Genomic DNA, 24,430 nt, shown 5'->3' on the forward strand with positions numbered 1-24,430 from the left:
CTCTCTCCAGTAGCTCCATGTCTCTCTCAAATTCAGCTATTTCACTTCTAGGTGGTTGAGTCAGATGCTAAACTTCCTTTTTCTGTTGCCTAAGCTCTTACAGATAGTGAAATGCAAGCTTCAGGACTTCACTGTCTTATAGATAGTGGAATACAAGGTTCATTGTATTCATTGTATCAAGGTATTTTCCAAGTTACCTTATTCAAAATTATTTTTGAAGACCTGTTCATTCAGTTTTTGTATTAGAATAAAAGAGAGAGAAGGAAACTAAATAATGAAGTTGCATACATATTTGTAAGTCTTGCATACTTAACTATTTTCTTACTCTCCATCAATATTTCAGTAGATGACCAAATCGTATTTAAAATGCCAAAATATGCTAGAAAACAAAATTTGAAGAAACAAATCCCATTTTACAGAAGTACAGACAGAATTCTGTATGGTACAGCAAGTGGTGGCAAATCCATTAATAGTTGAGCAAACTGAGGCCAGAGTTGATGATTTTCTGTAGAAAGGTATTACAGAATTCCCACTTAGGCAACTAATCTTGGGCTTCATCTCTCTGTCTGATTGGTATCTGCAATGAAGACCAAATGCATAAATCAACATGAGGGAAAAACACAACTACAGAAAACGAGGGGAAAAATCTCTACTGATCTTGAACAACTTGCAAAAGACTACATATTAAAAGTAGTTTTTAAGAAGGACAATACTGAAGTGGCTCTTCTTTTTACTTTTTAATTTTGAACCAAAATGTCATGCTATACTTTTCAAGATTAAAAACCACCTAGAGTTTTTAAGAGGCCTTGAAAGCAAACAGAAAACTTTGGCAAAGACCAAAAAAGGTGAAATGATAACACTGTTCTAGCTGATCCTGTTTGGGAGCTCTAAACTTGCCTATTTTTTTTTTAATGCTATGTTTGATAACTGCTACTTTTCCAAACAAAGTATGTTAATTTGCTGTAGAAATGCTTAAAAAAATTATTGGAGTATTTGGAGAGATTTTAAACAATTATACTAATGTTTCTACAGACAGATCAATTCACTTTCTTTTATAACTTTCTTTTTCTTTACTTTTTTTTTTCTCTGATCCCTGCTAATGAAGAACAAACCTGTCACACTAGGATTAATTCAGAGTTGATGTACCTGTATCTGAATATAAAATAATATCCATCAATCCTTTACCTCCATAGAGGTTATCAGCATTTGGCTACAAATGACATCATTTCAACAGCATAAATTTCAAGTGTAGCAAATAACATAGCTACATTTTGTATACTGTGTAGAAACACACTATTAGCAAATGATAAATTGTGGGGAGGGAAGGCTCCACAGAGGTCAAAATAGTACAAAAATGCTTCATACTCTTAAGAGAGTTGGAGTTTTTCTTTTCTTTTTCTCCATGTTCTTAGGTGAGGCTTGAGTGTATAAGCTCTGCCCTTTGCCCAGAGAACTGAGTTGTGTATTGTTGGAATTGCTGACTTGAGGCAAGGTTTTTCCACTTAAAATACTTTCGTCCTAATTGTAGAAGTCAAGAGACTGTCAATCCAATAATTTAACTCATCACAGCAAATGTGGAAAAGCTGAAAGAACTCCTGCTGTGAAGCTTCTAATTTTGTGAAGGACTTGATTGAAAACACACCTTGAGTTGCACCTGTTAATGAAGCACAAATCTAGTTGTCTCTTGAGGCAGAGGTGAAATAACTGATTAAAGGAGTATCTGTATTCAGTAATTGGCTTTCTTTGCCATTTGAGAAAGTAGCTTCTTGCAAACTGCATGATGGTATTGCAGATTAGAGGTGAGAAGGGCATTCTAGGTGCTGGTGCTGGGGAAGACAGTGCATCTTATTTGACGTTCTAACTGTGTTCAGAGAGACCTGCCATTGCTTTCCAAGTATCACAGCTGAGTTCTTAGCAACATTACTGAATTGAGTTTCTTGTGTTGTGGCCAGCTGTGTGATATGGTGTGAGGGAAAATGGAATAGTTGCTCATTTATAGTCCATCTCTCTTTCTCTCTCTCTTTTTTTTTAACTGTCTTTTGAAGGATGTACGGGGCGGGGGGGGGATACCGTCTCTTTGAAAATCACATTGTATGACTCTGTGGATCTTAGCATTAAGAAAACACTCAGAAATGTTTGCTATCCAAATGGTGTTTTTCTCTCACTTATCTTACTTATCTTGCCTGTTCATTGAGGCAGAGATGTCCAGGCAAGACAAAAATCAATATCCAAGAATTTAGGTTAATTAAGTACGATTGAATATGCTTGGCAGAGGGATGGAGTATTGCGTTCTGATAGTGTGTGATGAACAACTGCAATTTAGGAAAGTTATTACTGAATCGCTTGACCCTGGAAATTTTGAAAAGAGCAGTTGGAGCATTCACCTGCTGTCTGAGACTGAGAGCTTCATCTCTGCAGCAGCTACTTCAGGCTGCTGAAAACAAAGCTTTGGGCATCAGAGAGGAAATTATTCTAAATTAATAGAAAAAAAAATATGTGAAAAACTTTCTTTACTGGTTCTGTATCAAGTATGCTAGAAAATCTGTGATCTTTCAGAAACGATTACAGCACGTCAAGCGGTGTCAAGAGTGAATTCAACCGTTGTTGTCTAGGGTCTGAATTTATGTACTTAGGTTGTTGGTTTATGAAATGCCCTATCGTTGAGATCCAAGAGGGATTCCTAGGATAAAGACTTGGTCCTCCTGAGATCCTGTTGGCTCTGGCAATTAAATATCAATGTGTGACTTAAGAATTTTTATACTTTGGGCTGTCTTGTCTCATTTCAGCAGTCTCTGAATTGAGGGTGTGCCTGGATGGTATTATTCGCTTGAGAAATATTTGATAAACTCAGACAAATTGGTTGGATTAATGTTAAGTGAAATTTAGACTATGAAGTCATATTTCGTTTTGTTACTGAATTGTTGTAGTCACTCTTTCATTTTCTTGATTTTTGTGTTGGCCGTTTTGTTGAAATCTTGTGTGTAATGGAGAGATGATATATAGCTAAAGAGAACCTTTTTGCTTTATCTTGTTTGCTGCTCAGGCTCCAAGTGTTTGTGGTGTTTGCCAGAAGCTGCTGATAAATGATGCCACAAACACTTCTGATGTAGTATTAAACAGCTCATGTAATTTTCATTTGAATTATATAGACTTTGCTTACCCATGCCAATTGATGTGGTGTATACCTGGGTGAACGGCACAGATGTTGAACTGATCAAAGAATTGCAACAGGTCAGAGAACAGATGGAGGAAGAACAGAAAATAATGAGGTAATAATTTTGTTTTTTCCCCTCATTTTAACTGGCAGAAATAGTCTAATGCAGTACTTTCTCTTTTTGTGTTTTCCTGTGTTGCTTAACATTAAAATCATAGTGAATTTTATCATTTCTTCATTTGATTATTCTCAAAACCTTGTTTCAGTTCTGTATTTAGCTATGAAGTACTTTATAATCAGACAACTGTTTAAGATGCAAAGCATAATAATTTAAAGATTGTTCTCTCTTGAACTTGTAAAATGTCGTGCAGAAAACCGTGCATTGTGTATAAGTTATTTTCTCTTGTTTTCTGTACCTTTGGAAATAGGAATAGAAAACCTGTAGCTCTAATGTATAACCTCTTTTCTTCCCTCTGCCTGGTTAATTCTTTTTATGGGGATTTTAATTAAAAAAAATCGTATTTAAGTACATGTTTTTAAAGGCTCATTTTTAATGTTAGCTTTACAGTTTCCCAAATGCAAAAACTGAGAAAAGAAAAAATGATTTATTTAGGTTATAAAAAGTGCGATTCACTCTTCTAAATAGGACAGCAGGGAAAGATGTGTGGCTGCAATAAGAGTATTTTAGATTGCACTATGCTGTTCTACAAAATTACTGATCTCAGCCTTCAAACTGTACGTAGCTTAATTTTTTAGCAAACATGGGCTGCTGCAAATTACTTGGATTATCTTCTCTAACCGTTGATCTAGTTCATAATAGATTTCTGAGGTCTACTGATTTGTTTTGGCCAGAAAAATATCAAGTTAAAGAACAAGACTATATTTTAATTGCCGTAATAGTTCAGTTCAGGAGAATCTGAATCTGATTCTTGTTATGTTACTGCTTGAAATTAGGTGCTATTATGATCTGATTACAAAGTGAAATTCTCAGAAAGTTTTTCTTTATTTACTGCTTATACAGTGAAGGTATTGATAGAGTTAAATTTAAACGTCTTAAATATAGACATTTCTGATCAAAAAACCTTTTGTATTTATACTAAATTCTTCCTATGTAATTCGTATAGCAAACATTAGTGGGTTTTAGCTTCATGTTATCGGTGAGTAAAAAGGTGCTGATTCCCATTCTGGCAAAGGGAAAAACATCTATTAAGTTTTTCAGTAAAGGTGGTGTGGGAAAGGGAATTCTTATCAAGCTTATGAGTAAAACTTATCTCCATGTCACATTTCCTTATCTACAAGGACATCTTCATTCCCTTGTAGTTACTTTTTTTTCATGTACTTTGAAATTAGTTAGTACTGTTAGAACAAGGGGTGTTTTATGGGATAAAGAGGACTGCAGAAAACAGAGGCTAGAGCACTATAAACCTTTGCCAGTGAGCATATATTTCATGTTGCATAGTAAAACTTAGCAAGTCACAACTTACTGATCCAGCTGAATCAAACTGTTAGTCCCTTGTCCACATGTTTGCTTTTTACTTCAGCAGGAGAAAGTATCTTGGTGGATGGTGGTTCTCTCTTTTTATCGGTGTGTGTGTGTAGGGGTGTGCGTTTTAGTGTCTTTACTGCGCTACCTACACGTTAATCCTCATTGGCTTCTACAAGCACATAGCCAGTGCATGATAGGCCTTATCAGAATGTGTGTATTAGGCAAAACGATGAACAATGAAAACATTGAAATGAAAGCATATACCTCATCCTAGTTCCTTATCAGAAAACGAGCATATACCTCATCCTGGCTTCTTATCGGTGCTTTTTCATATCAACAGCCAGTTTATGCTGCACAAGGGTGAGTGGTGAGGGAGCGTATGTCAGCCTATGTGCCCATGAAAGCCTGTGTTGGCCTAAGCGGGCAAATGGCAAGGCCTTGGTGGTATTATATCTGGGTTATTGGTGCTGTTACAAAAGCCACTGAAGTTCACAAGGTTTCCCAGATTCACTTAGAAATCTGAATATTAGACTAAATTTTTTACAGTCAACTCAGTGTTATCTAATCTAGATGTTTTAATTTTGTAATAGGGAAATCCTTGGAAAGAATGCAACAGAACCAACTAAAAAGAGGTGAGCTTCTTCTTCTTTTTTTTTTTTTTTTTTTTTTTTTTTTGTCTTGGGTGTAAATCAAAATAAATGATATCCTACTCACTTCTTAGTTGAAAGGAAAAAGCAGAGGCTGATTATGAGGGTGATTTGGTTTTTATGACCTGTGAATACTTTCTTACTGTGTCATTTCAAGAAAAGTCGACAACATTATAATATATATGTTGAATAAAAGTAATGTTATTGTTACAGATATAGGCTGCTTAGTGTGACAGTTTCTGAAGTTTAGGAAGCATCGACTTGTCACTAGTTAGGCATAACTTACATTCTGAGTGTGTTTTTTGTAATTCATGGTACTTGAAGGTCTGTAATTCAGAAGTATTTCAGCAATACCTTTGTCTGCCACCTATGTACCCAGCACACAAGTAATTGCTTGTAGAGGTGCCCTGTTTGTTATGTTTGTGCACTGTCAGAAAGTGGTCTGTCTCATTCTCGTTTGTTTTGGTCATGGTGCTGTTTAGAGATCTTTAAAGTTTTCTCTTTGGTCAAAGCTCAGCAAACTTTCAAATCTTAACAAAATTCAACATGAATACTTGAATGAGAAGAGATTTGTGTGGAGGAGGGATGGGACTGGGGAATCAGTAATAGGAATGAACTAAACTGTAATAGTGAGGTACTTGCTTCTTTTCAGTAGCAAAATAAACATGTCAATCATCCTCTTCCCCTCTCCTCCCCATGTTGATGTTAAAAAGAGTTAATCAGATTTTATGAAAATGTGTCTCTCATTGCACCTAACACTGATTCTTATCTTAAATTTTCTACTTGCATTAAATATATCTTTGGTATTTTGCTGTAGTGAGAAGCAACTGGAATGTTTGCTGACACACTGCATTAAAGTGCCAATGCTCGTCCTGGATCCTGCACTGCCTACCAATGTCACCCTGAAAGACCTGCTGTCCATTCATCCTGCTTTACAAGCTGCTAACAATATGTTCTTCATCGCAAAACCAAAAAATCCTTCTACCAATGTGACAGTAATTGTTTTTGATAGCCATAGGGATGGTAAGAACCATCTTGAGAATGTTTTTGCTAAGTTATTGCGAATTAGGATTTTTTTTCCTCCATTACTGACTCTGCCACTCATTTTCTGTTTGATTTTTAGCAAGTGGTTCTACATCTTTCCACTGCAGTCTGTTCCCCTAAGTGGTGATATAAGTGATACTGTTTCTTTACCTCCCAAAGAACTGATTATGGGTGATTAAAGAGTTCTATGCTTAAAAGAACTTTAGCAAAATAAGTATCTGAATATCTGTGTTGTACTGGTAGTCTAAGCTTCAATCTTCTGAGACTGACGACAATCTTAAATTTGCTGCGAAGTCTAGGCTGAATATTGTACAGAAAGTTCTGCCCTTGCTCAAAGAATTACACACCTTAAAACCAAAATTATCTATATATTCAGCATTTATATGTAAGATCTTAAAGTAAGTGCAGATTTTTTATATTGTTTAATAAGTAGTGCCGAGCCAGTTTTCTGTTTTACCACTGAAAGTTATTAGCCAAGTGTAAAGATAGCTCTTCACAAGCACCCAAAACCTTTTAATTTGCAAAAGCTGATCTTGTTTAATAGAATATACAAAAGAAGTGACCTCCGGTTTTTGATTTACCATGTTTTATTTATTCCAGCTGAAGCTGCTCAATCTGGAATGCTAAAAGATGGCAGCAAACAGATAGTATGGAGGGGTTATTTGGTATGTACTTTTAAAATCTTTTAATTAACATATACAAAAGCTAGAAGCTAAGCTTAAACTGCACATTTTTAGAAAGTATTTCTGTGCTATATTCTTTCCATGACTCATACATAGTAAGAAATAAAAGCTTTTAAAATTATTCTTATTTCAATTTTGAAGTTTGGGTTAAGTGATAAAATACACAGTATTAACTCTGTCATCTGATTAAGAATTGAGGCTAGTGTGGGTTACAGTAAACTTAAAAAAGAATTTTCTTTATATTGTAGACAACAGACAAAGAAGTTCCAGGTCTAGTGTTAATGCAAGACTTGGCCTTCCTTAGTGGATTTCCAGCTACGTTCAAAGAAACAAATCAGCTACGAGCAAAACTACCAGAGAGCCTGGCCTCTAAAGTAAAATTGGTAAGGGTCTGGAGAAAAGAATAACTTATTTATATATTTTTTTGAAATGCTTTATGTATGGGACCTAGCCCCCCTAGCAGAGGAACTATTGCAGGTGACTTAGGATGTTTCTGATGATAACCTGCTTTTCTGTGCGCATGTCTCTTTCTGACTTGTGAAATGTAGTAAGTCAAAGTCAAATAACTGCCTTCAAATGACCAATTGTCCATTCTGTGCCTCCAGTGACAGTGCAAGCTACTGGGCATTAGATTTGCTAGCATGCAACTGGTGAAAAATGGGAGTACCAGCCTTACCAGTTTCTCTAAGACATTTGCTGTATGCTGATGTCTTACTGAAGTGTACTGTATCACTGGTTTGTTTAATGTGACAGCTTTGTTTATGTAGTTTCCTTCCCCCTCCCCCTCCCCCTCCCCCTTTGCTTTTGGAAGAATTATTTTAGCAATGAGAAGCTTGAATTGTTTCATAGCTAAATGATGTATTCCTTACTCTAAGGACTCTATGTAGTCTTGAACAAGTTGTAGTTGCAAAAGCGACTGTGTATCACAACTTATGTGTTTGTGCTGTTTATTAGTTCATGCCTCCTATTCTCCCCTGATGTTTGGATGCTTTTTCTAGTTACAGACAGGTTTTTCAGATAGGTAAAAGTTTCCAAATTTTGTCAAAATCATTGGTTTATATAATGGAGAGAGATGATTCAGCACTCTTCTGAGAGGATGGTAAGAAAGGGGGTGAAGCCAGGCAGTTTGCAGAGGAGAAGAATCTGTTGGAAATCTGTTTTCATTAGATCTAATGACCACCTGGATGTGCTAGTTCACTTTACAGCTTGTTCTTGGTGCTCAGATGAGTATGTCTTGCTTTCCTTGTTTCTCTTTGGCAGTTTAGGTTGTTAAGCTGTGTATTCCGCTATTGCTGAGAACTGTATCATGTAACCCCTTCCATAGGCTAGTCACACTGCAATTTAATACAAGTTGAATTTCTTGCATTTTGTCTCAGCCCCTGTTAGCAGACTAAGTGTTGCATTAATAATAGTTAGAAACCTTACGAAATGTACATATTTGTGCCTGGCTTCCTACTTGCTCTCTGTTAGCTTACATAGCTCTTTTGGCTTTGTTTATATCTTAGGATATTTTATAGACAGCAGGTATGGCTTCTCCTAGCCTTTGTTTGGGTTAGTTAGGCAGTTCTCTTCCCACAGGATTGGTTCCCTGCTCCTCTCATCATGCTAATAGCACTTTTCTGCCACTCTTCTATTGTGAATCCGTCTACCTTCAACATGACTGACTAGAACTTTATACAGAATTTCAAATGAGGCATCACCAGAACTTTTTACAGTGATGTGTATGTAGTACCTAGCCAACCCAAGCCTGGCAGACCATCAGACTTACTGTATGCTAGGTTATACTCAGTATAACCAGTGCTACCACTATTTCTGCACAGCCTCCCTTCCATCCTTCCACTGCTTCATATTGGTAACATTGATAAAGTTGTTTCTTGCTATGCATGGATCTGCTACTAATTTGGATGAGTGGTGACAGGTATGTTCTGCTGTGGCTACAGCACCTTTCTTCCTCTTCCTTAGTGGTGCATTGGTTAAATTGCAGAGGATATTCATATGCTCAGTCTGCTAGTCTGTGCTTACTTTATGCTATGAGTATTTTTTAATGATTTTATAAAGAAATGGCTTTCACTGTACGGAAATGAGATGCTTGTGTAACAGGAGGTGGTACTTTAGTTTTGTTCTCTGAGACACCAGGTTCTTCATTTCAAGCTCACGAGAGGAACATAATTAAATGCTTCCTGAATTTGAGATATCTGAACAATCTGAATGTAAAGATGTTAGAGACTGGTGTTAACAGTCACATTGAAAATGATGTTAAAATGTTCAGAGTTCATACTGCTTTAAAAAAACAACTCTTTTAAACTTAAGTGGGATATTGAAAGAGAAATACATGTAGACACATTTGAATCTAAAATAGTTTAAAAAAATGCATAATTTCTCTACTGAAAATGGCATTTCTGTCTAATTGATCTCTTTATTCTGAGGGGAAAGAGGATGAGTCTAATAAGACAATTAAGATAATTGGAAATCACATAGCTAAAACTTAATTCTGCATTTAAAAGGAAGTTCAAGCATCTGACAACTCATCTGATAACAAACTGATTATTTTGGGGGAACTGCTACCACCAGGTTCTCATTTCCTAAGAAGCTGTGTGCAGTGGTGTGGTTTTACCAGAACCTGTGCCTATTTCTAGGCAGTAAGAAGGGTAAAATAATAATACCAGTTTGCAAACTGGTATCTTGACCATCTCCGTGTAGGCGCTTCTAAATTGGAACTAAAGATGGAATAACTGGTATTAAGTATCTGAAGATCTTTGAGTGCCAGTTCATCCATTGGAGCGTCTTCTAGTTCTTTGTCACAGTTTAAATTACAGTTTCCTGGTAACAGGTTTCATTTAATGGAGCTGAAGAGCTCAGAATGCCTTTGACTTCTGTTACCAGCTCTCTTCATTTCTTAAACTTTGCCTGTTAAGAATGTGCCTTAATTTTTCTTTATATTTTAATTTAAAACAAATTGACTTATGTTTTACTGACCCAGAGCTGTTTTCTAGGAACAGCTCTTCTATTATGGCCTCATTAATTACCAAATTTGTACCTGAAATAATATTGCCTCCTATCAGTTCTGAGAGAATTTAGTAGAAAAGAAATCTGCCAGCTTCCATATCCAGGAATATGTTGAAGCAATATCCTAGGCAGCGCTTGTTCTTCAATCTAGCTTCATAGATATAAGCTCCTATAAGCTCCTATAATAACAGTTCTAAGGAGTGTTCCTCTTTCAATTCAGATCTGGTTTTCGTTCTCTGTGCTCTGAGCAGATGTTGTTGTGTTCTCTTTTTCCAAAATGATTTTGACTTGACTCAATTCTTTTATCCGTAGCATCCAGCTTTTTTCTGCATTCTGGTTTCTTGCATCATTAACGTTTAGTGGTCGTTTGTCAGACTAACTTTTACACGTCTTTCTTGGACCCTTCAGAATCCTTCTGTCGATCTTGATTTAATACCTACCACCTGCCTTTTCTCACTGTGATATCTTGTGTCACAGCTTGTATTGATCTTTGTGTTGCACGAATGCCTTGCTTTAAATGTCTGTTGTTGCTTGTTTTGTTCCCCAGCTTTCCCCAGGCACTTTCCAACTTCAACAATTATTTCTCTGACTGTGATATCTTTAAGTATTGTTGCAGTCAGTGCTGATGCTTTTTCTTGATACTTCTTTGTGTATTGGTGTTTCTAGCATAGAAAAGTTCACAATTCTCAACATGGTTTCTGCCTTCGATCTGTAAAGCATATTTTTCTTAGGCCAGCCTGTGGCTCCTGTGCTATAGCAGAGATACTCCACCAAGAAATGTCCTTTTCCTGTGGATGTTTTGGAGAAGACCCTATATTCTTATAACAACTTTGAGCAATCTGTTGGTTTTCATAACCTTTTCATGAATTTAAGACTTGCCAGGGAGTGGAGCAATTCTGCCTGGACCTTAATTTTTTGATTGCTATCTCTAGCTATGTATAATCTCTTCCCCCCCCCCCCACCCCCCATTTCGGTAGACCTCCTAGCAGTGTTACTCCAACAAAAAGCTTAATGGATGAATTCTTTCTGTTTCAGTTCTGCTCGTGTTCCTACTCATACATACAAATAGCTCATACAGCTGACTAAATTGTTTTCTGTACCCCTGGCTGGTTGCCAGTTTAACCTTTTAGTAAATCTTCAAAGACACCTTAGTTTCTCTGTGTTTCTCCATTGTGTGCAAGACTATCTCTGATGTCTGGATGTCTTGCATCTTGTGTGTTTTCACGGAATTGACATCACTTGCCTGATACCTACATGATATTTCTTTAGTTGTTCTCAATTGAGGCTTTTCCCTTTGCTGTTAATCATTTGTCATCTAGCTGATTGCAGATCTTTCTCTGTTAGTGCTGGTTTTCTTCTCCTTAGTGTACTCTTATCTTTATTTAAATGTTACCACTGTGACCAGCTCATTATCAGTTCCTAAGAGCTCCCCTTCTGCAATTTGGTTAGGTACCACTCTGTATAAACACAGTTTTTTCCTCAAGTTTCCACTGCATTTTGCTGTTTTTCTGTCTAGTCATCATTGTTGTCTGTATATATTATGTCTTTTTCTGGTTCTGGATGCTTGAAAACATTTAAATTGAAATAGTTTTAGTTGTGTGGTCATAGTGAGGTGGCAGGTTCTTTCCCAGCCAATTCTCTACTCTTCTCCTCATAGCATCAATTTACTCCTATTTTACCTATATAGAAATGTAAGAAATCTTTATTTACAAAGATAAAAATCTTACATATGAAATGTGGATTTGTTTTTTATGGAAGCATTTATTAAAATCCTAGCTCAGAATCATCCGTTTCAGAGGATGTTGTAGGTAGACAGCTGTGGTAAAAATAACCAATGTATGATTCTCTGTTTGCCAAGAAGAGAGATGCTAGACTAATGGTACAGTGAGGTAGGAAAACTGAACTGATTTACTATCTCTGTTGAAATTTGCAGTGATTCTCCTGCTGTTACCACTTGTGGAAGCTAAAGTCTGTGAAGTGGTGTGAGATGCCTAGCAAAAACGAGGAAAGGCATTGGACTTATGCTGGACCTGGGTCTCGTAGCATCCTCCTGATTCTTAATGGGTTCTTGCTTGTTCTCTTTCTTTATCAAGTAGCTGTTCTTAGCATGATGCTGGAAGTAAAGAACTAATAATTAAACACAGAGATTTCACCAATGCTACTATTAGAAGGGGAGAAAGGTGGGGAAGAGAGAGAAGTAGGAAAGGTAGATACTGCTTTAATTGGATTTTTTTTCTATTATTTGCTTGAAAACACTTCTGATTTCTAAAAGCACAAAAGCTGACCTGACCTCTAGGTCATGTGTTTCTTATTCTAAAAATTCCTGTAGTTTTCTGTGAGAAGCAATTGAGCTTAACTGGAGGACATATATCGTCATAGCCTAATATATCATGAGTCAATTTCCAAGGTGAGACAGGTATGTTATAGTCTACTGACCGTAGCCTACATTTCTATTGCAGATAAAAATTAAACAGCAGGGTATCTGCTGATCACAGTTGTTTCTTTACATGTATACATTCTGTACATGTATAAACACGTTTACTTGTGTTTAGATAGGTGTGGTAGAAAAAGGTATGTTTGCTGCCATTTATTTTCTGCATTCTCCTGCATTAGGTATTAGGTAAGCCACTAGGTGGAGCTCTTACCTTGGTTTTCCAGCCTTCTGCTATTAAAGTGGTATTTCTTTAAATTGTAAAGGTGATATATTGAGCTTAGTTATCCTTCTGCAAGTATAAATGAAAAAAAGCTTTATCTTCCCCTCTTTCATTTTATGCTTACCTAAATTTCTAATGAAAACTGCTTACTGTAAGAGAGACCCATGTGACTTAAAAAGTCACATGGCTATTGTGCTCACATTTTTAAAAATTAATAAGTAGTAGTGAAATTTTTGGAGAAAGGTGTGGTTTTGTTTTTTTTTTTCCCCCTTCAAGATTCTACATCCCAATTGCTTCAGGTGCTGTTGAAAGCCTACATTTCTCCTTTCTTTGTGAAATACCGTTTTTTTCTTTAATATGCGTCTGTGTGTGTGTGCGCACACAAACGCATGCACGTGCACAAATAAAATTTATAGGAGACTGAGAACTATGATATGGCTTTTAATGGCCTTATCTTAGTGATGGAAGATGATCCACATAGGAACCTGCAGGCACAATGATGCTGGGGTAGCTTATGCAAGAGTAATAATAACTGTAGTGATGTGTACCTGTGCACCCCTTAAGGTTATTCATATCACAGGAGAGCCTATGATTGCAGATCTTGGTGACAGAGGATATGGGATTCTTGCTGATCTTCTTGTCATCGTTTGAAGGTGAAGGCAAGTGGCTTCAGGAAGCAGTGTTTGTGCACACAACTGTAACAGTGTCAGCTTTTGAGGGGGGGGAGGAAATAAGGCACTAAATTGTTTTTGGCTGTTAGGGGAGACCCTACTAACTTATTTTACTAGTTCATTAGGTTTTCTTTATAATGACAACAGCATTTCATATTCTTAAGACCTTTTGCAACTCTAGCACAAACATAGCTCCCCTTCTAAAGCCCCTGTTTTCCTGTCTTAACTGGACATACGAGTTTTCTCCTCAAGTGGGACTTGGACTCTTAACCAGTCTTTAAATTATTCTGTTTTATCTTCTTAATGGCCAATACTGGTTGTTATGGAAGTGAGACACTCCTTTATTCAGTGTGGCTATTAGGAAATCTGTTCTCTAGACCTCTTATCTTGAAAATGTAGAAATGAAAGTGTTTACGTCTGTTTGTGGTGCCTAGCCCATGTGGCCTGCCTCCTAGTCTAATAAGTCTAAGCATTGCCAATGCACTGGCTTCAAAAGAGAACCTGTATTTAAAGCTACCTTTTTCATGTACATTACATAACACGTGTCAGTGGTATTTTGTGTGGACATGTGTGCCTGCATGATGGGGTTTTTTTTAAGCCTTGCGTTAGAAGCCAAGGTTTGTCTGATCGTGTTGTCCCTGTGCACCTACCTGCGTGTTCGTTTCTGCTCTACTTATACAGTAACCCTTGAACCTATTGACCAGTTTTGTCAGGATGGAGATGATTTCTAGGATGTAATATTTCAAGGAAAATGGGCAAATGTATATGTCTATGTATAGGGAATGTCCCCACTGAGAGAAACACAATAGCTCTAAGACATCAGAAAATCTACTGTGGAGGATGTCATTCTGAATACATCAGCAACAGAAAAGCTTTGATCAGAGCTCGCAATTTATTAGAAACTAGAAAATTGAGGCACCAGATGACTTTATAGAAATCTAACTTCATTGATAGATCTGCCTATGGAAGTACTTGTTTCTGAAAAAGCTATTGGAGGAAAAATACTTTTTGGATGCACGGTTTCAATGCAAAGATTACTTTATCTCCTAAACCAAGCACTGGACTCATGTTTCTTCACTACTTTTTTCTATTTGGATTGTTATGTATTGAAAACTTACAGCATCTGTGCAGTATTAGTGCTGAAACGGGGAACGGTTTGTAATGAATATAGGTAGGAATGTGCAGTATACGCCTCTATTTTGTTGCATTTGTCATAGTGGAGAAAAGCTGAAGAGAAATTAAATATTCTTAAATACTTTTGAAGCTGTAAAGGGTAATATATTTGGTTTGTTACTTTTATAGTTTAGATGATATATTCTAAGGGACTGTGTAACATTGTTGTATTCCTAAATAAAGCACATACCCACTGATGGCAGCTTTGCAATCTGTAGCATTTTGATATTGATATTTTTGGAGGTTGCTAGCTGCAGCTCGTAACTATGCCTCGACCATTTAGCTACTGAAGCCATCTTTTCCACCCGTATGTTCAGATGATTCCCTGGAAGGTCTGAGATTTATCAGATTTTTCTAATGGCAGACCTCATAAGTCATATTGAAAGCTCTCAAATAGCACATGAGTCAAACCATCAACAGCTTTAAAATGTCACAAGCTGGACAGCTGGTCTCCCTAAAAGAAGGGGTGCTAACTCTGGGACAAGTGTTGTTTCAAAACGAGTAGAAAAGGTCATATTTAATAAAAAGAAAAAAGGGGGAATTGTCCAAAGGAGTTATGAATAAAAGATCTGTGGTTGTTCTGCTGTTTTCTTACCAGTGTTCAAAAGAAAAGCTTTAATAATTGCTCTTACAGATCTTATATAACTGAAAATCTGGTAGATGTGCTTATTTATCTTTTATTACATAAAGGAACATAAATTAAGCATTGCATCTGATAAATATGGCTAATGATCAACTGCGTTTATTGTCGATGAGACTGTTGAATAATTGCCCTTGGAGAATTGAAGCACAGTTGTGCTTTTAGCTTGTTTCTTTCTGCTCATACAACTACTACATAGGGTAAATGTGGCATTTGATTGGGTTAGTCTGTGCTTTTAGTGAAATGTCTTGATGTCTTGCAATTTGCAAGCTATACTGGCTATTAGAGGGGGCATATAGTGCAAGAGCCCCTTATTATCCTGTGCATTATGAAATCTGATACCTAGAATCACTAGTGGCAAGAGATAAAAACAGCAAACAGATCAAACAGTCCTCACTAAGGAATGACCTTAACAGCATATTGGCAACCATCGTTAAGGACTTGGAAACCCACATGGATTAGTTCTGGAGCCCTTTGTATCTCAGATTTCTGAACTGTAGGTTGATCTGTAAACCATTCTGAAAATTTCACACTTCTGAAAGCATAGATGAATTGATGGCCTTAATTCACTCAGAAAAGTGTCACTTAGTTGAAAAGAAAAAAAGCAAAATGTAATTCAGCCATAAAATGAAGTTTAAATAAAACATGAATTTTGTTATTGGAAGGTGGGAAGGGATGGGCTGGACAGCCTAATTTATTCAAAAAGTATTTTTGACGTGCATAGGTATATTGTCATTTTTATTAGTAACTCCAGTGAGGAAAAAAATGTAACAAAAATTGAATTGAATTGGCAAAAGGAGGATACTGCTTTTGTGGATACATGCCAGAAATGATATTTTCTTTTCTGCCTGTTTAGCTGCAGCTCTATTCAGAAGCCAGTGTGGCTCTCTTGCAACTGAATAATCCTAAGGGTTTCCAAGAACTGAACAAGCAAGCAAAGAAGAACATGACTATAGATGGAAAAGAATTGACACTTAATCCTGCTTATTTACTATGGGACCTTAGCTCTGTCAGTCAGGTAGGTAAATTTTATTAGCATGTGTAAATATTGCAGTATATAATATCTCCAAGTAGAAGCTAACTAATTAAGGACAAGGAACACAGGATTTCTCCAGAAGTTTGGAACAGTCAAGAATCCAATATTTGTTATGTTGTAAGAAAAATGCCACGAGAACACTCTCACATCCTGAAATCAAGAAGGAAGACTGACCATACAGGGCAGCATTTAACTGAAGTTTTCTTGATCTCTGCTGAAAAAAGCTTTGTCCTTCTGCACATGTTCTGATTAAAATTGTATGCAGACAATTCCTGAAAGTCTTCACTGATATTGACTGTCAGATAAGTAGGCGTTTTGTGTGTGGGGGAGAGAGACTTTTATTACTAAACACTATTCTGTTTCCTTCCTGATATTCCCGGCATTTTTTGTTTTGCAGCATCACATATGCTAAGAAAATATTAATTAACTTCTCTTCCAAAAATTTTAAAGAACTAAAATACAGATGTTTCTAAGGAGAAGAGTTTTACTTTAAATAAATTATACATACCAGGATGTTGAGTTTATCAAAAGGAAATAAAAATGTCCTTTTCAAGACAAGATCATTCAAAAGTCTTGTTGATTTTTTTATCTTTTTTTTTCCCTGCCAGAAACTTATTTTATATTAAATATCAAATAACATACATAAGGTAAACATGCACTTTCTAATACGGCTTACTGTATCTATTTGAATTCTGTGAACTTGCTTTCAGCGAACTTTTCTCATTAATACAAATTCTGAACTCAGATTTCATACTTCCTCATGTTAAAATAATACATTCTTTCACAAATGGGTAACTAACCGATGCATACTGGTATTGCTGAAAGGTAAGGTTTTAAGTTGTTTTACCACTGAGAATATATAAGTTATGTTACTGTACATATTGAAGAAGAAAGAGATGAATGTGTAGAATTTGCAGTGGAAGTGGTAGTTATTACAAATTCAGATTTTCATAGAGTATCTTGTTTTAGTTAGACATACTTCTTTAGGTGGCCTCGATTGTTATTTTTAGAAAAGATCATTAAATTCTCAAAAATAGGAAGGAAATGTATGTTACACTATCACATAAACTAATGTTTTTACTTACCTGAAAAGTTTCTGATTAAAATGTTAGCTTTTTAATAAAAAGCATGCAGAAACATTTAGCTATTTTATGGTAAATATTAGGCTTGGTTTTGTTAAATTTCTCCTGTTTAAAAATTTTTTAAAATAAAAGATCAGGAGATGTTGAAGAGGTGACTCTTCTAGTGTATCTCTATAAAGTGACATTTATATGTGGTTTATGATGTAATATACTTGCAATGTCCTAGCCTCTTAAAACTCAGTTGAGAAAAGTGATGTTCATGATTTGATATGTAACTTGACTTTCAATAAGCCCACCACACAAAGGTGTAGGGAGATGAGGAGATAGTTGGAACTAATAATCCAGGAAAGCAGGAGGGTATATTTTTTTCTGGGACTCTTTCTTCAAGAGACAGATTCAATGAGCCACTGTCATCTTAGAGTATGGTCAGCAAACATTGTAATGATACCTTGCAGTCAGCTGCTGACGTCAGAAGAGTATATTGTTCGCCTTGATATATCAGTAGATTCTAATTCTGTAGAAGAGTAGTCTTAATTTGATCAATATACATTTTATTTTGAATATCTAAGTCTTGAAGTACTCATGAAGGCTTATGTTAAAGCATACTACATGCTACCTTGCTGGATCAGATCCTGAATATATACTTTTTAAATCTTAAGTGGAGGATTCTTCCTTTTTGTAGTCTAAACAGGATGAAGATATTTCTGCTAGCCGTTTTGAAGATAATGAAGAGCTGAGGTATTCATTACGATCAATAGAGAGGCATGCCCCTTGGGTGCGACACATTTTCATTGTCACTAATGGGCAGATTCCTTCCTGGCTTAACCTGGATAATCCTCGGATAACTATAGTGACGCATCAGGTAACAAACAAAACAAACCAAAAAAACCCCATCAGGAACATGCCACTATTAAAGGTTATGTCTTTGTTTTTAAATTCATTATCCTCTATCAGCTAAAGGCTGCAGTTATGAGAAAGGTAGAAGGGACCACCTCTTTCCCCTTTTGTCCATGGTTTTGTTAAACCCCAGTATATTTCTGTATTTCAGCTTGGCTAGGAAGGTAGCTGAAGATGCATCAAAACTTTGCTTAGTCCATTTTCCAGATACTTATGCTTCAGCTAACTTGTACCCGTGTCTAATTTCCTTATAAAATCTATTTATAAAAATCTTGGGGGGGGGGGAGGAAGTGCAATCTGAATCTCAGTCTGTAAACACTGTCTCAGGATGAGCAATAACCTAATAAACTTGTGTTGAGACAGAGTAGACCGTAGTTACTGGAATTAACTAGTTGGTTGCAAAAAAAGTAGCTATGCATTCTAAAAACATTATTTAAAAAGAAAAAAAGATTCAAAGTTTCCTGGATAAGTGAAGCAATAAAAATACCGTAGTGGCTTCTTATTACAAATTCAGGGGTAATTTTGGTATCTTGAAATACTACAGCCCCAAGCAACCAAAGAGGTAACAAGATACCAGTTCAGCTTCTGTTACTGTCTGCTTGCTAAGTTATTTGTAAGAGATGGAAGAATCCTAACTGCTTGAATGTTGGAAGAGGCTTGAAATTTTGGGCAGCCTGAACTACACAGGATGAATAAATATGTGTACTTTGGGCTTGATCTAGTGAAATAAATAGGAATCTGTGTCTATGCATTGATTCCAGTCCATTTGTTTTTAGTTAACTAGCACAGACTTGAAAATATTTTTATGTAGGAAAAGGAGATAAAGTTTATTTCTTTTTTGCTAATCACTTTTCACTTTTTTGTCTTTCACATCTCTTATTGTTAGAAGTAATTTTTTTAATTTAGACGGGTACCAAATTTTTCTAATGTATGTGGCCTTTTATGGGTGTATTTTGTTTTATTTTGCCTTCTGAAACTGTTTTGGGTTGTTGGATTTCTTGTCTTTTTTTTTCTTTCTTTTTGTAGGAAATATTTCAAAATGTGAGTCACTTGCCTACCTTCAGTTCACCAGCTATTGAAAGTCATATTCATCGTATCAGTGGCCTCTCTCAGAAATTTATTTACCTCAATGATGATGTTATGTTTGGAAAGGATGTTTGGCCTGATGATTTTTACAGTCATTCTAAAGGCCAAAAGGTAAGCCATTATGACTGGGACTTCTTACTAGAGGTAGATTCAAAAAGTTTCTGTGCTAATACTACGTAAAATGAAGAAATACCCCTTTGAAAGGGAGCATGAATATAAGAAGCTTCTGCTTTGCACCCCCCTCCCATTTAGGGATCATTATTCTTCACTAGAAAATCGCTAGCAAAGATACAAGATGGAAAAAGCTTTGTCTTTTTTGTGTTTGTGCTGTATTCATGTTTGGGTGCAGAATTATCTATATTTGCTACTCTGTTTCTGAGGGTATAACTGTTCCTCTGTCAGGCTTTCTGCTTCACTTTTTTCCATCAGTGTAGTTCTCCTAATTCCCCAACTTCCTGTCTGCACCCTGGTTAAGGCTGGTCTGGTGTTCAGCAGCTGTCAGGCTTTCCTCCCTCGTGAATTCCTTTTGCTCTGTGGGAAATACTCTGTTCGAAAGACAGCAGAATTAATTCTTCCGTGGGAATGCTGAAGTCAAATGACATTCAAACTGGTCTAATATTTAAGTTTACTATTAACCACTTGTATTCCAGGAACCTGGAATATGTTTGACAATTCAGTATATAATTATTTACTACAGGTGTGCTAGTATTTCAGCATATCTGTTAGTAACAACTGTGGTTAAACAAAGCAAGCAAGCTGAGGAAGCCTTAGCAATAACTGTGTTGAAAGACTGGTTGTCAGCAGAGTTTTTTTCTGTGAGCTTAGTCTACAAGAGAGCCATGGAGGAAAAACTTCAAGATTTATATTATTTGCATTGCAGAAATATGTAATGGGACCCAGAATATACTAGAGGCTACCGAATTAAACATTTCATGTGGGCAGACGTGACATATCTGCACTCACATATTTGTTCATGTAATGAGGCATGCACTTACAACAACAATCTTGCAGCGTAGTAGGAAAAAAAAATGCGAGGAGGGAAAACAAATTTGCTATGGTCGCTCTAGGGGTAAACCATGACTAGAATGTGGGCTTGGGTTTTCTGGTTTAGTGCCATTTCTGTCAAATGATATTCCCCTCTGTGCAGCTAACAGCAGTAGGAGTCTTACAGTAGTAAAAACACCTCGGATTTTTTTTTAATGTTTTTATTTCTGTTCTGGGCAGGTAGAAAGGACAATTTCAAACACTGATGTGTTTGAAAACATTGCTAAACATTACTGTTTCTAGTATTCTGCCATTATATCTCCATCTGCGGAGTAATAGGAGTTGTACAAAACTAGTTTAAGGTACTGTAAAAGTATTACGTTTAGTACTTGAGGACATTTGAAGACTTCTAATTGATTTAAAAATTTTAAGGAAATAGTCAAATATTTGCCAAATCCTGCAATTAGTGTATTTTTATTGTTTTTCAATTATTGTTTCCTCATTATGATGAGGTGAGCGTAGGTGAGATGTTGTTCCTGATAACCTAATCAGTAAGTGTTTCAGTGTGAAATATGCTGCTAAAATCCTGAAACAGTAAGGTCTAAAGGAAAAAGCATGTAGTTTTTAATGCTTGCCAAGTTGAACATATATGTACCCATGCACACGTCTTTTATCTTGGTAATTCTTAGAATTATTTAAGTCAGAGGATCAGATGCTTCAGGGATTATGTTTAACATGTGCTTGTTATCTCATGACTGGTTACTAATGAAGAAACATTTGAGTCAGGAGAACAAGTGAATTGCAAAGCTATTTTAGATTTGAAGTTCCCTCTTTTTGTCTGATAAAAGATATATGCATTTGAATGTGGTTTGCAGAAATGAATCACAGGGATGGGGATTTGAGAAGTCCTACTTTCTATTTCTGCCGCTACTGCCTTGCTGTGCATCTTTGGAAATTCATTTAATTTCTGAGCCTTAATGTCCTTCTGTCTGAAATTCACCTCACAGACAATAGAGTTTAAATGCCGTTTGTAAAGCTTTATGAACGTGTGAAGCAGTACACATGGGGAGGCATTATTTTAAGTCACTGTATTGTAAAAATGAGCTCAGTTCACTTTTATTTGCCAGTCCTTATCTGTACTGTTGTTCCAGGTTTACTTGACTTGGCCTGTGCCAAACTGTGCTGAGGGATGTCCTGGCTCATGGATTAAAGATGGTTACTGTGATAAAGCCTGTAATAACTCAGCTTGTGACTGGGATGGAGGTGATTGCATTGGTAAGTTCACAATGTTAAATTTAGAAACAATTAACTGACCTGTTTTTCTTTGTAAGAATAATTCTGTGACTCATTAATTGTCCTGTAACTACAAAATTTACTGTCTTTAAATAATACAAAAAAGTTGTTCATATAATTTTTAAAAACTATTTCCTCTAAACTATGAAAACCTGGCAAATTACAACAAATAGATTCAGAAATTGTACCCAACAAAGACTTCCCTGTTTACTACTGAGTCCCAAGTAACAGTATTGCACTTCTAGTGGAATAATAATACTGAACTTCTATCCTGACTTTATTGAACAAAATTATATGCCTCAGATAAGTAAGCAAGTAGCAAGAGATATAGCTAGAACAAATAAGATGTGTTACACAAATAACAGTATTTGCATTTTGGAATTGCATGCAAAGTTCTGTTTGGTGGATGTAATGGTAGCACTTTGCACAGTGTTACAGACTTGATGTCTCCCTTCACTTGCCCTCCATTAATATTGTTTACTAGACTTTATAAATATGAATTCTAAGCTGAAGTCAAATTTTTTTTAGTTAAATATCTGGCAAGAGTATTTGCTGGGAAGACTATTTGTGAGATTTTTATGGTATTACTTAATTTTCAAAGTTCTGACCCACTTTCCCCTTATGGAGGAGGTTGTCTATACTGGCTTTACTCATTGCCATAGCCATGAGCATACTCAAAGTAGATTTTGTGCCATCTCTTTGAGCGTAGTCTGTGTTCCACTATTTTTGATTTGTTTTCTTGTCTTAAAACTCTTTAATGCTGTCTGAGTATAAACACACTGAATAACTTTACTTACCAGTTCCCTTGCTACATCTCTTGCTATTGAGAAATTTAAGGCACAAAATTCCACCTGGTAAATCAAATTTCTCTTACGAGTTCTATGAAATCACAGCTTTGTATCTTTAGAAAAGGCCATGTGTCTATTCAAATACTCTAAAACTGTGATAGCTATGTTACACAAATTGATGAAGAAGTCACTATGAAAAGTTGCTTCTTGCTTATAATACTTTTTAACTTCAGTTGACCACAGCTGAATATTTGCCTGGTAGATCCAGTAGCTTTTTAGTGTGAATGAATGTCTGTATCTTCTTACCATGTGCTTCCTGCAGAAGGAAACCCCTGTGACTGTTGCTGCGTTCAGGGCTAAAACTATTCGTCCATTCCTTTTGTACCTTGGAAAAAAAGGAAATTGCTTTAAAGGAAATGTGAAGTGGGAAAAAATAAGCTCCCACCAATCAGAAAAGACCTGCACAGTTAGGCATGCTTCATTTCCAGGAAAGGGTGATCTTTTTTTAAACTGTTATCCATAAATGAACAAAGAGGATGTAAGATAGTAAAAATGAATTGACTTATGTTTTTAGTAATGTCTGATATGTGAAGATTCTTCAGTCTCAACCAAGTGTCAATTTTTTTAACATGATTCTGGCCTGAAAATCTTTTATGTGCAAACCCACTCTTAATGAAAGGCTATTTCCTGTATACACTCAGAACAGTATAGGTATGAGAAAAAAATCTATTACTGTTCGAACTTGTGCACACTGAGGATCTGTCATTTCTCTCAAGAATATCTGAATTATGTTTTCTCACCTTCCAGAGTATTCAGTTGCCCTGCCTAATTATTATTGGTGATGACTTTGCACACCCCTTGGAGTGAGAAGGGACTGAAGCTACGATTTCGATGAAAATGAAGGGGAATAGATATAAACGAGAGGAAAATTTTACCCATAGCGTCAGGTACTGATGGCAAGTGAGGTGCTAAGAGCCTAGCATGTCTCCTTAGTAGTAAGTCCAAACCTGGATTTACAAAGGCAACCAAAGACTGCACTAGTGGTAAAACGCACAGTTCTTCCTGGTCCTGCCAACCATGGCTACATACATGTTTCTATTCCTTCGCTTGCATTAGTATTTTGCTTTCAAGAAGAGTGGGCGGAAGGAAGAAGAAAGGTTATTTTTTAGCTGGATTAGACTTGCTGCGTAGATTCTAGCCCTAGCAAATGGTTGTTGTGTGCAGGGAAGTGAATACACCTTTGACACCAGAGCAGTTTTAAATCAGCCTACGCTGATCATGAAGTTATGTTTCTAGTTCCTAGATTGAATTTTCAGGACTGTGGGTTAGCAAAAGGCGGTCGTACTTCTGGATTGAAGAAATGACGCACCCCTTTAGGGGTTGTGCAGTCAAGACTGCAAGCAAGAGAGGAAGTGAGTTGTCTGCTTGCCTTTTTAAAGTTGAGACAAAATGTGTTGTTAACTTCTGTTGTCGTGTTTTTAAGTTCATCCTCCAAATTACATAGTATGGAATTTTGCACACTATAAATTTTACACTACTGCACAGAGGGCTAATTAGCCAGCATTATGTATTAATTTTGTTGTAGATAGATAAGATTTAACTGACTCTTCTCAGCCTAGCTTAACAATGTGGTTTAAAACAGCACCACAATGTGCCTGTCCTCAAAAATGAGGATTTCAAAGGATTGTTCTTTGTTTTTTTTGTTTGTTTTTGTCTGTCACTCTAGGTAACAGTGGAGCTAGTCGCTATGTTGCTGGAGGTGGTGCAGTGGGAGGTATAGGGAATGGACTACCATGGCAGTTTGGTGGAGGAATAAGTGGCGTTTCTTACTGTAACCAAGGCTGTGCTAATTCCTGGCTAGCAGACAAATTCTGTGATCAGGCCTGCAATGTCCTCTCCTGTGGATTTGATGCTGGTGACTGTGGGCAAGGTATGTAAAATACAACACTGATAAACTTTCTGTAAGGATTCTCTTGAACTGACCTACCTTTTTTTTTTTTGTTGTTGTTCGTTATTATTCTCTGATTGTGCTCAGATGCCCTGCAGAGTTGTAGGAAAAGAACTGTTAAAAGCTGGAGAAAAAGTCAGCAAGACTTTGTATATTTA

At 36.4% G+C, this 24,430-nt stretch overlaps 1 protein-coding gene across 3 annotated transcripts in view; it reads left to right on the forward strand.

Annotated features, from left to right (window-relative positions):
• The window catches only part of GNPTAB (N-acetylglucosamine-1-phosphate transferase subunits alpha and beta), a 47,472-nt gene that overhangs the window by 7,678 nt on the left and 15,364 nt on the right, over positions 1-24,430 (forward strand). For all 3 annotated transcript variants that reach the window (XM_062589523.1, XM_062589532.1, XM_062589539.1), the window contains exons 3-12: positions 3,150-3,269; positions 5,231-5,272; positions 6,105-6,310; positions 6,932-6,996; positions 7,263-7,397; positions 16,015-16,176; positions 17,959-18,138; positions 19,200-19,370; positions 21,395-21,518; positions 24,051-24,254. In XM_062589523.1, coding sequence (XP_062445507.1) covers positions 3,150-3,269; positions 5,231-5,272; positions 6,105-6,310; positions 6,932-6,996; positions 7,263-7,397; positions 16,015-16,176; positions 17,959-18,138; positions 19,200-19,370; positions 21,395-21,518; positions 24,051-24,254 — 1,409 coding nt within the window. The remainder of the gene's footprint in view (positions 1-3,149; positions 3,270-5,230; positions 5,273-6,104; positions 6,311-6,931; positions 6,997-7,262; positions 7,398-16,014; positions 16,177-17,958; positions 18,139-19,199; positions 19,371-21,394; positions 21,519-24,050; positions 24,255-24,430) is intronic.

This window comes from Rhea pennata, chromosome 1 (genome assembly GCF_028389875.1).
Source record: "Rhea pennata isolate bPtePen1 chromosome 1, bPtePen1.pri, whole genome shotgun sequence".
Classification (NCBI taxonomy): Eukaryota; Metazoa; Chordata; class Aves; order Rheiformes; family Rheidae; genus Rhea; species Rhea pennata.